The 12,379-nt window shown below is 38.5% G+C and overlaps 1 protein-coding gene across 1 annotated transcript in view; it reads left to right on the top strand.

Moving 5' to 3' along the window:
- Nucleotides 1–2,744: 2,744 nt before the first annotated feature.
- IARS2 (isoleucyl-tRNA synthetase 2, mitochondrial) overlaps nucleotides 2,745–12,379 on the top strand; it is a 68,512-nt gene continuing 58,877 nt past the window's right edge. The window contains exons 1-2 of the mRNA XM_065875304.1: nucleotides 2,745–3,132; nucleotides 4,459–4,581. Coding sequence (XP_065731376.1) covers nucleotides 2,866–3,132; nucleotides 4,459–4,581 — 390 coding nt within the window. The 5' untranslated portion in view covers nucleotides 2,745–2,865. The remainder of the gene's footprint in view (nucleotides 3,133–4,458; nucleotides 4,582–12,379) is intronic.

Genomic DNA, 12,379 nt, shown 5'->3' with positions numbered 1-12,379 from the left:
TGTCTGCCTGTATTTCTGTGTCCACGTGGGAGCCGACCTTTGGTGAGAACAGCAGAGCGAAGAGGCAATGATCTTTTTTTTCAGTATTGAAAAGTAGGGCACTGTGATTAAAATATAACAACATAAAATAAGATGACAGAGTTAATAGCAAACATATCAGTTATAACAACAAATGTAAATTGTTTAAACTCATCCATTCAAAGACAGAAATTCTCTGATTAATTAGAAAGCCAAACCCACTGTTTCATCAGAGTAGAATTCGGGGTAAGAAAAATTATCAAAGGGAACAGTCTTTTTTTTTGTTAAAGGTATCCTTTATATTAATAAAACTGCTTTATTTTAAAACATTTTAAAATTAAATAACCCATCACTGCATTCTCGTTGCTAAAAAAGAAAAACAATCAAAAAACCCCACAACAATCTGTCCAAGCCTTTTTTTGTCTTATTTTCCTAGTTTCATATGCTTTATTTTATTTTCACTTAAAAAAATAAATTTATTTATTTCTATTTTTGGCTGCATTGGGTCTTCGTTGCTATGCACAGGCTTTCTCTAGTTGCGGAGAGTGGGCTTCTCATTGTGGTGGCTTCTCTCATTGCCGAGCATGGGCTCTAGGCATGCGAGCTTCAGTAGCTGTGGCTTGTGGGCTCAGTAGTTGTGACATGCAGGCTCAGTAGTTGTGGCACGCAGGCTCAGTAGTTGTGGTACGCAGGCTCAGTAGTTGTGGTGTACGGGTTTAGTTGCTTTGAGGCATGTGGGATCTTCCCGGACCAGGGCTCGAACCCATGTCCCCTGCATTGGCAGGTGAATTCTCAACCACTGCGTCACCAGGGAAGCCCCATTTTTTTTATTGGGTAAAAGATTCATTAAATTCTATAGTGCTATACAATTTTCAAAAATTTTGCACATGATTTCATATAATCCCATAATAACCTTTTCCCCCTACTCCTATATTGCCCCTTCCCTTTCCGCTCTCTCTGCTGGTAAGCACTAGTTTGCTGTCTATATCTGTGTCTGCTTCTTTTCTGTTTTATTCACTAGTTCATTGTATATTTTAGATTCCACGTATAAGTGATATCATAACGGTATTTGTCTTTCTCTCTCTGACTTTTTTCACTTAGCATAATGGCCTCCAAGTTCATTCATGTTGCTGCAAACGCAAAATTTCATTATTTTTTATGGCCGAGAAGTATTCCGTTGTTTATAGACATAATACATTTTATCTATTCATCTGTTGATGGACAGTTACGTTGCTTACATACCTTGACAATTTTGTAAATAATGCAGCTATGAACATTGGGGTGCATGTACCTTTTCCAGTTAGTGTTTTTGTTTTTTTCGGATACATACCCAACAGTGGAATTGCTGGATTATATGGTTGTTTTGTTTTTAATTTTTTGAGAAACCTCCATATTGTTTTCCACAGTGGCTGCACCAATTTACATTCCCATCAACAGTGTAGGAGTGTTCAGACCTTCTTAGAGCTTCTGTCCCCAGATTGGAATTTTGCTTTATCTTTCCTGATATTGCAGAGCCATACTGCATCATCTGGTTTTGCAGGTTAGACAATTAGGAAAACTCTAAGAGCAGAATACTTACAAAAATTTTACAATGTTTTCCCCACTACTTTACAATTGTTTTAGCTTCATCTAATTCAACAGCAGTTTGTTCTTGTTTTTTAGAGACATGCCTTTACTAGATTCTTAAGAACATCAGCTTAGTTTTCATTAAAAAAAAAAAAATTGCTTTGGGAATTCCCTGGTGGCCCAGTGGTTAGGATTTTGTGCTTCCAATGCAGGGGGCATGGGTTCAGTCCCTGGTCAGGGAATTAAGATCCTGCATGTGGCAGGGCCCAAAATTAAAAAAAAAAAATTGGTTTCGGGGAGAGGGTGGTTAGTGAACAATTTTCACTTGCGTGCTCTTCTGTAACTCCCAAAGTTTTGTAATTAGAAAGAAACAATAATTTCTATTAAAAAAAAAAAAACAACTCACCAGAGAGCAGTATCAACAAATGGCTGCCATTACATGGAGTTCTAGTTTGAGAAGACTTTTACTTACACAATCTCATTTGATTTTCATAATAACTGAGTTAAGTCAGACCATTTATTTTATTATGTTACAAATAACAAAATTTACCATCCATTGGTTTTTATAATTAAATTGTATAATTACACAGCGAGTACAACTGGCATGAATAAGTTCAAGGATAAACACAACCGACTGTGAGCCCAACAGTTGGGAAGAGAAGTGTGCGGGTGTCCTAGAGAGTTGCCTTATGCTGATAGCCCAGTGTACCCTCAGTGCAGGTTTTAGGAGTAAACAGAGAGCACTGTTGCATTCAACAACATGTTATGTGGAGGTAGGCTGTACTTGCTAAAGCGGTGCTTCCCAGTAAGGTAGCCATTAGCCCCATGTAGTTGTTGAGCACTTGGCAAGCTGCTAGTCCAAATGGAGATGTGCTGTATGTGTAAAATACATAGCACATTTCGAAGACTTAGCATGAAGAGAAAGAATGTGAAATATCATACTTGTAATTTTTGTTAATTACCTGTTGAAGTGATAATATCTGGGTTATACTGGATTAAAGAAAACATACTTTCTAAAAGGCAGGCCGCTGTGATTGAAATATGAGCCGGTCGCGCCTGCCCCATCTCCTTCGGCCCCTGGGTATCAGCCCTGATCCGGGATGGTTGCCGCGGGGACCCGGATGTGGCCCCGCCCCCTGCGTCTCCCCGCCCCTTCCCCGCCCCGCGCTTGCGCACTCCTGCTAAGGCTCGCGCAGGTGCTCTGGTCTCCCTCTTCCCCAGAGCCGGGCGGGAAGCTAGGCCTTGGCGTCTCTCCGGATCCTGGGTTTGGCCTGGCCCGCCATGCGTTGCGGGCTGCGTCCTCGCGGGCCGGGAGCAGCGGCCCTGGCCGTGGCCCGGAATTTGTGGGTGCCGCCCCGCCTTCCTCGTCGGCCTGGCTGGCGGGGGGCGACGAGGAGGCTTTTGGTGCGGTCAGTCACCGGGGCCAGTAACCAGCTGCAGAATTCGAGTAATGGCAGCTATCGGGACACGGTGTTGCTGCCGCAGACCAGCTTCCCCATGAAGCTGCTGGGCCGCCAGCAGCCCGACACGGAGCTGGAGGTCCAACAGGTACGGGCCGGCCTGTGCGCGGCGCGGGCCGGGAGGGGGGACACGGGCCCTTCCCGGAGCCACGCCTGGGCCACTCACACCCCGGGTGGGGCGGGACCCGGCCGCAGGCTCCAGGCCCTTTTGGGCCGGGGGTATTGGGACCAGGTCAGTGGAAATCATGCGCTTCCCACAGGTTGTATTGGGTGAAAACAGAAGTGCAGAAACCTCTAGGCAAGTACCATAGAGGTGGCCGGATCCAGAGCGGAATGCTAAGGAGGAACCAGCGATGCTCAGCACGGATGGAATAGAAGTCCCAGTTTTAGCTTAGACAGAACCAGTCGAATTTGGACGCTTTAACAGTGGCTTTTAAAAAGTAAATTAACATGTACACATATAAATAAAAATTCGATTATGAGAAGTTGAAGCTCAGTCTTGTGGTATCAGTAGGTCCCTAGTTGGAATTACGGCTTGTTTGAAAGGTCAGGTAGCTGTGGTTACTTCCTCAGAGTCTGCTTCCTAAACTGTGCCTCTGTCTCCTGTATTAGACTGAATTTTCTAAGGGCAGAGATTCACTGTTAGTTTGTGTAATTATAGAGTCTTTAAAATCCCTGATATTTTGGATGTATTGTCTAAGTAAATATGCTTAGATTAAATATTCTTATGACAGCTCTCAGAGTTCTAGACTCACAAACTTGTTTTGGCTATCTAATTTTTTAAAGTGTTTTATCCAGTACCTTCTGTATTTCTGGAACTGTGACAGTTGCAGAGATTTTCTCATATAATCTTCACACCAGCTCGGTGAGTTGGATATTATTAACATTTTTTTCAGATGAGGGAATAGGCCTACAAAGGCAAAATGACTTGGTCAAGGTTACACAGCAAGTGGGGGAAGAAGAGTGGGATTACAATCAGTGTTATTCCAAATTAAGAGAGTAGCAAGTGTTGAGGCCAAAGGATAGCAGGAATAAGATGTGAGTACGTGTGTGTGTGTGTGTGTGAGTGAGAGAGAGAGAGAGAGAGAGAGAGGATCTTCAGGTCCTTCACCATGGAGTGGAGGGTGGGAAGTGCTGAGAGACTGCCCAAGAACTTAGTGGTACTAAACCTTTGTAGGGTCCTGTATACGTTTATAAAGCACTTAGACTTTAAACTGAAGTCTACGGAGAAGCTATTCAAAAGTATTAAAAGATGAATACTCAGATGTGCGTTTTAGAAACCTCACCATTTGTGTTATAGAGTTGAATACATTAGAATGGGATAGGAAATAAGCAAGTGTTGGTTGTTATTTATGGTAAGATTCAGGAGTATGTATTTACATGATGTTCAGACATTATTGTTCTTTTTAAACAGAAATGTGGATTTTTGGAACTTTATTCATGGCAAAGAGAAAGAAAAGTGAAGACAGAGTTTTGTCTTCACGATGGACCTCCTTATGCAAATGGTGACCCTCATGTTGGACATGCTTTAAATAAGGTAATTATAATTTAAGTTACAAGACTTGAGGGAACACCTTTATTTAAATACACTTTGCAAAAGAGTATATTCTAGTTTTATGACAGTTATGTAAATTTGCATTGGCATACTTAAACTAAAATGTCTTAATAGAAAGTAGCAATAAACAGTTTCAGTACTGTGTGAAAAATAACATCACTCGTATTTGCTTTGAACTTATTTTATATTAGTAAGTATCATTTTATTCAGTAAATCATTGTTGAGCGCCTATTATGTGCCAGGTATTGTCTAGACTTTGGAAACAGCAGTGAACAAAATAAGGATAAGTCCTGGCTTTATGGAGCTTGTGCTCTAAACAGGAAGGCATAATAAGATAAATAAGTAAAATATGTAATATAATATAGCAACTGCTATAGACTGAATATTTGTCTGTGTGTCGTCCTGGCTCCCGCCCCCTGCAAATAATACGTTGAAACCTAATCCCTAATGTGGTAGTATTTGGAGGTGGGGCCTTTGAGAGGTGGTTAGGTCATTCTTGGCTGCTATGTGAGCAATAGACTGTAGAGGTAGAGGGAGTTTGGAAATAGGGAGACTAAGAAGGGGACTAGTGCATAATTCAGGAGAGAGATGATGGTCATTTTGACCAGGGTTGAAGCCATGAAAGTGGTGTGAGAAATAGTCAGGTTCTGGGTATAGTTTGGAGGTAGAGCTGACAGGATTTGCTGATGGATTAGATGTGTGGGGTGAGAAAATGAGAAGAGTCAAGGATGCCTCCAAGAAGCATCTCGAGCACTTAGAAAGTCAGAAGAGCTCTTACCTGAGATGGAGAAGACTGGGAAGATCAGTTTGGGGGAAGAAGTCAGGAGTTCAGACCTGGGCATGTTTCCCTTGAGACAAGATGAGACGTGCAGGTGGAGATACTAAATAGGCAGTTGGAGGCGAGAGGTCCATACTGGATATGTAAATTGATAGGTCATCACCCTATACAGTTTAGGGTTGCATTTTGTTTTCTTTTTGAGGGGTGGCTGCTAGGTGCATTTTAAATAGTAAATGAATTGAGTGAGAAATTTAGATTCTCCTCTAAGAGAGCTCACTTGACTTCCCTGGATGTCACGTAGGCTTTCTCTGCTTTCTACCATGAAGAGTAAGAATGGTTATAGCTTGCTCCATGGTTATGCTGAGGTAATAGTAGTTAAGTGGTCTGCTTTCCAGGAAACAGTTGTTTTTATTACAGGCTATTTATCAGCTGACCTTTCTTTACTGATTCTTATTTCTCACCTACATTAGGTTAAATCATTTTATATTAGTATTCTCCTTGAGTTTTTAAATTCATTTGGCATTCCCTCCCACCCCCTACAGAACCCCAAGAGACTTTTTTGCCAAGTAGAGCAGTAATTACACATGCATGCCCTTTGCAAAGCAGTGATTTTGTTGCTTGACATCAGTGTTCCTTTTGAGTCTAGAAGAGTATCTAAATCTTAATTTCTAGCATCCAGTCAGAATTTTTTTTCCCTTTTATTCAACTTACTCAGGTATTTGGATGAGCCTTGTAAGACTCCTTGAAATGCCCCGCTTTTTTTTTTTTTTTTTTTTTTGCGGTATGCAGGCCTCTCACTGTCGTGGCCTCTCCCGTTGCGGAGCACAGGCTCCGGACGCGCAGGCTCAGCGGCCATGGCTCACAGGCCCAGCCGCTCCGCAGCATGTGGGATCTTCCCGGACCGGGGCATGAACCCGTGTCCCCTGCATTGGCAGGCGGACTCTCAACCACTGCGCCACCAGGGAAGCCCCAAATGCCCCCATTTGTAGACAAAATGGCGTGTAATTTTTTCCTTCTGTTCTTGCATTATGGGTATTATCCAATATTTACAATGGATATGTTTGAGCACTTTCATAAATTAAACCTTGTTTTTCTATTTAAAATAAGAGGCCTGGGAATTCCCTGGTGGTCCAGTGGTTAGGACTCGGGGCTCTCACTGCCGGGGTCCTGAGTTCAGTCCCTGGTAGGGGATCTAAGATCCTGCAAGCCGCATCGCAAGGCCAGAAATAAATAAATAGAATAGCATAGAATAAAATAAAGAAAATTAAAGAAAAATTAAATTAAAAAATAAGATAAAATAAAATAAAATAGGCAGGTATGTGATTGATCCATTTAAGGTATTATGATACCCCAGTCTTGGGTGGTATTTTTAAAACTAGGGTAAGTGTGGTATATCTTCCCATAATATCAATTTTATTTGTAGTTTGGGAGAAAAAAGATATTTAACCAGTCATTCAAAACCATTTTATGTTAAGACACATATTAATCTGCTTGGGCTGCTATAACAAAATACCTTAGACTGAGTGGCTTAACAAACATACATTTATTTCTTACAGTTCTGGAGGCTGGGAAGTCCAAGATTAAGGTGCCAGCTGATCTTGGCTCTCTTCCTTGCTTACAGAAAGCTACCTTCTCACTGTGTCCTCACATGGGGGTAGGGGGTGGTGGAGGGAAGAGGGGGAGAGGGGAAGAACGCTTTTCTTATAAGGACACTGTTTCCATCATTAGAGCCCCACTCTTATGACATCATCTAACCCTAATTACCCCCAAAATTTCATTTCCCAACACATTGAGGGTTATGGCTCTAAAATATGAAAGGAGGGGTTTTGGGGACACACAGACATTCAGACTGTAACACATGATATGAAATGGAATACAAAATTCCTTTGAATTTGAGAGGAATGGAAGGGATTTTCAAGTTGAAGCTTGCTCTAAGCCCCATTTCTTCTTTCATCCTTCTCCCACAGGCTGCTAGCCCAGCTGAGTGGCTGTTGATATCCAATTGTATGTTACAGGCCTGCCTGTGTTGAAATAGAGAGCTTCAACCAGAATGTAAATCAACTTGGTTACTAAGCACACAGTTTAGTGACTATTTTTGTAGCAAGACTTTCTTGATGAAGGAAGCAGTGAGTTGACTTACATTTTGATGTAAAGCTCTTTCTCTTGAAATAGACTGGCACTTTTGCATAGTACTGGACGAATGTATAATTTCATTGTTCTCAAAAATTTTTTTCCAGAATAACCTGTGGTAACATGCACCAATCTTAAATTATTCAGTTTGATGAGTTATGACAGCTGTATACATCTGTTAATCTCCCAGTGCAAGATACAGAAGATATGTATATATGTGTATATATATACACACATTTATTGAAGTATAATTGATTTACAATATTAATTAGTTTTAGGTGTACAACATAGTGATTCAATATTTTTATACAGTACAAAATGATCACCATAGTAGGTCTGGTTGCTGTCACGATACAATTTATTACAATATTACTATATTCCCTATACTGTACATTACATCCCTGTGACTTACTTATTTTATAAGTGTAAATTGGACTTCTGAATCCCTTTCACCTTTCCTTTCACCTTTTTGAACATCGCCCTACCCCCTTTCCCTCTGGCAACCACCAGTTTGTTCTCTGTATGAGTCTGTTTTTCTTTTTTTTATATTTGTTTGTTTTGTTTGATTCCACATATAAGTGAAATCATACAATATTTGTCTTTCTCTGTCTAACTTATTTCACTTATTTCTAGGTCCATCCATGTTGTCCCAAGTGGCAAGATTTTATTGTTTATTTATGGCTGAGTAATATTCCATTTTATATATGTGCCACATACCCTTTATCTATGCATCTGTTGATAGACACTTAGGTTGCTTCCATATCTTAGGTTGCTATTGTAAATAATGCTGTTGTGAACATGGAAATGTGTGTATCTTTTCAAATTAGTGTCTTTGTCTTCTTCAGACAAATACCCAGAAGTGGAATTGCTAAATAGTATGGTATTGATAGTTCTGATTTTAAGTTTTGAGGAATTTTCATACTGTCTTCCATAATGGTTGTATCAATTTACATTCCTACCAACAGTAGACAAGGGTTCCCTTTTCTCTGTGTCCTTATTATTTGTTGTCTCTTTGGTAATAGACATTCTTACAGATATGAGGTGATATCTGAGTGTGCTTTTGACTTGCATTTCCCTGATGATTAGTGATATTGAGTATCTTTTCATGTGCCTGTTGGCCATCTGTATATCTTCTTTGGAAAAACGTCTGTTCAGGTCCTCTGCCTATTCTTTAGTTGAGTTGTGTGTGTGTGTGTGTGTGTGTGTGTGTGTGTGTGTGTGTTTTCTTTTCTTTCTTTTTTTGCTGTTGAATTGTATGAGTTCTTTATAGATTTTGTATATTAACTCCTTATTGGACATATCATTTGAAAATCTTCTCCCATTCTCTAGATTGCCTTTTAGTTTTCTAGATTGTTCCCTTCACTGTGCAAAAAGCTTTTTAGTTTGATGTAGTCCTATTTATTTTTGCTTTTGTTGCCCTTGCCTGAGGAGAAAGATCCAAAAAAACATTGCTAAGACCCATGTCAGAGAGCTTACTGCCTTTGTTTTTGTCTAGGAGTCTTAAATATAAGTCTTTAATCCATTTTGAGTTTATCTCTGTATATGGTATATGAAAGTGGTCTAGTGTCATTCTTTTCCGTGTAGCTATGCAGTTTTCCCAACATCATTTATTGAAGAGACTGTCTTTTTCCCATTGTACATTTTTGCCTCCTTTGTTATAGATTCATTGGCCATATAAATGTGGGGTTTATTTCTGGGCTCTCTATTCTGTTACATTGATTAATGTGTCTGTTTTTTGTTCCAGTATCATACTGTTTTGATGACTGTGGCTTTGTAGTGTAGTTTGAAATCAGAGTGCATGATACCTCCAGCTTTGTTCTTCCTTATCAAGATTGTTTTGGCTGTTCAGGGTCTTTTGTGTTTCCATATAAATTTTAGAATTATTTGTTCTAGTTCTGTGAAAAATGTTGTTGGTATCTTGATAGGGATTGCATTGAATCTGTAGATTGTCTTGGGTAGTATGGTCATTTTAACAATATTCTTCCAATCAATGAGCAGAATATATCTTTCCATTTGTTTGCATTTGTTTGTGTCATCTTCAGTTTCTTTCATCAGTGCCATAGCTTTTGGAGCACAGGTCTTTTACTTTAGATTTATTCCTAGGTATTTTATTCTTTTTAATGCAGTTGTAAATGAGATTGTTTTCTTAATTTCTATTTCTGATAGTTTGTTGTTTGTGTAAAGAAATGCAAAAGATTTCTGTATATTATTTTTGTATCGTGCAACTGTACTGAACTTGATGAATTCTAATAGTTTTTTGTGACATCTTTAGGATTTTCTATATATAGTATTATGTCATCTGCAAACAGTGACAGTTTTACTTCTTCCTTTCCGATTTAGATTCCTTTTATTTCTTTTTCTTGTCTGATTGCTGTGGCTAGGACTTCTAATACTATGTTGAAATAAAAGTGGTAAGAGTGGACACCCTTGTCTTGTTCCTGATCTCAGAAGAAAAGCTTTTAGCTTTTCACCACTGAGTATGATGTTAGCTGTGGGTTTGTCAAATATGGCCTTTATTATTTCAGGTTATGTTCTCTCTATACCCAGTTTGTTGAGAGTTTTATCATAAATGGACTTTGGCAAACACTTTTTCTGCACCTTGTGAAATGATCATATGATTTTTATTCTTTGTTCTGTTAATGTGATATATCACATTGATTGATTTGCAGAAACTGGATCATCCTTGCATCCCTGGAATAAATCCTACTTGATCATGGTGTATGATCCTTTTAATGAATTATTGAATTTACTTTGCTAACATTTTGTTGAGGATTTTTGCTTCTGTGTTCATAAGTAATATTGGCCTGTAATTTTCTTTTTTTAGTAGTGTCCTAGTGTGGTTTTGGTATCAGGGTAATGTTGGCCTCATAGAATGAGGAGTTCCTGCCCTCATCACTGTTTTGGTTTCTATTGCTTTAATTTTTTTTCCCATTGTAAAATTTCAGGTGGGTTGAATCATAACATATATTCTTTTGTGTCTGGCTTCTTTAACTCATGTAGTATTTTTTGATACTCATAGGTGCTATTATAGATGTCAATAATTGATTCCTTTTTAATTGAATTGTCTTTAATTGGTTAGTAGCATTCCACTGAGAGAATGTACCAAAATTTATTCACTGTTTTTTTCAGTCCTTTATTTTTATGTATACTTTAATGGAAAATTTGGAGAGGGCACGACCTTTGACATCTGTCTGTATTTTCAAAACCAGAAATCTGGTCATTAAACAAGTCAGTATTGCTATTAAAGCAGAATTATAATATGTATTATACAATGTATTAGAACAGTTAATTGTATTGAAAACTTCTGAAGCATTTGAGATGTGTTACACATATTGCACATTCCTCAGTATTAAGTTTGTTTGCTTCCACAGAGGCCAAATTATGCTGCTTGATAGCTCACTTTCAAATTATTAGACATATTACATCAGATGGTAAAAAGGGCATTTATTTCTTTTCATGGACAAAACTGAAGTGCTTGGGTTTTTTTTTATTGTTTTTTTAAGTACATGCTATTTGAAAGCAATATCATTCAAATTTTGTCTTAATTAAGGTTTGTATTTGAAGTAATTATAGATTCAAGTGCATTTGTAAGAAAAATAGAGAGGACTCCTTGTACATTTTACCCAGTTTCCCCCAGTGGTAACATCCTGCAAAACTACCATATCACAATCAGGATGTTGACATCGATACAATCAAGATACCAAACATTTCCATCAAGAATCCCTCATGATGCCCTTTTATAGCTATATTCATTTCCCTCTTTTCCCACCCCTCCTTTAGCTGTTCTAACTACTAATCTGTTCTCTACTTCTATATTTTTGTCATTTCAAGAATGCTGTGTAAATGTAATCATACAGTTTTGGGGATTGACTTTTTTCACTCAGCATAATTTCCCTGAGACTCATCCAGGTTACTGAGCATATCAATAATAGTCTGTTTTATTGCTGAGTGGTATCCCTTGGTGTGATGTACCACAGGTTGTTTCACCATTCACCTGTTAACACCTGGCTTGTTGCCAGTTTTTTATATTATTAGGAATAAAGCTGCTATAAACATTCACGTATAGGTTTTTGTCTGAACGTAAGTTTTCATTTCTGTGGGATAAATGCCCAGGACTGCACTTGCTGGGTCATATGGTAGTTGCATGTTTAGTTTTTTAAGAAAATACCAAACTGGTTTAAGTGGTGGCTTTTAGCATTTTACATTCCTACCAGTAACGTACGAATGATCTTGTTTCTCTGCATGTCAGCAGCATTTGGTGTTGTCACTGTTTTTTATTCTAGCCATTCTGATGGCTGTGTATCCCATTTTGGTTTTAAATTTGCATTTCCTTAATGGCTAATGATGTTAAACACTTCTCCATCTATTTATTTGCCATCTGTTGAGCCTCTTTGGTGAAATGTCTCTTTATGTCTTTTGGCCATTTTCTAATTAGATTGTTTAATTTTTTACTATTTTATTTTGAGAGTTTTTTACATATTCTAGGTACTAAATCTTTGCCAGGATACGTGGTTTGCAACTATTTCTCCCAGCCTGTAGCTTGTGTTTTCATCCTCTTAACAGGGTATGTTGCAAATTGAAAGTTTTAAATTTTGATGAAGTCTAATTTATCAGTTTTTCCTTTCATGAATCATGCCTTTAGTGTCATGTCTAAGAACTCTTTGCCTAACCTGAGGTCCTGAAGATTTTTTTTTTTCTAAAAGTTTTACACTTTACATTTAAACCCCATGATCTGTCTTGGGTTTATATGAGGTGTGAGGCTTAGATTGAGGTTTATTTTTTTCCCATATGGTTGTTTACTTGCTCCAGCACCATTATTATCTTTTCCCTAATGAATTGCTTTTGTACCAATGTCAAAAATCAGTTGGGCAA

The sequence above is a fragment of the Phocoena phocoena genome, chromosome 1, assembly GCF_963924675.1.
Source record: "Phocoena phocoena chromosome 1, mPhoPho1.1, whole genome shotgun sequence".
Classification (NCBI taxonomy): Eukaryota; Metazoa; Chordata; class Mammalia; order Artiodactyla; family Phocoenidae; genus Phocoena; species Phocoena phocoena.
Note: the sequence above shows the minus strand (reverse complement) of the source record. Positions and strands in the feature narration are given on the sequence as shown.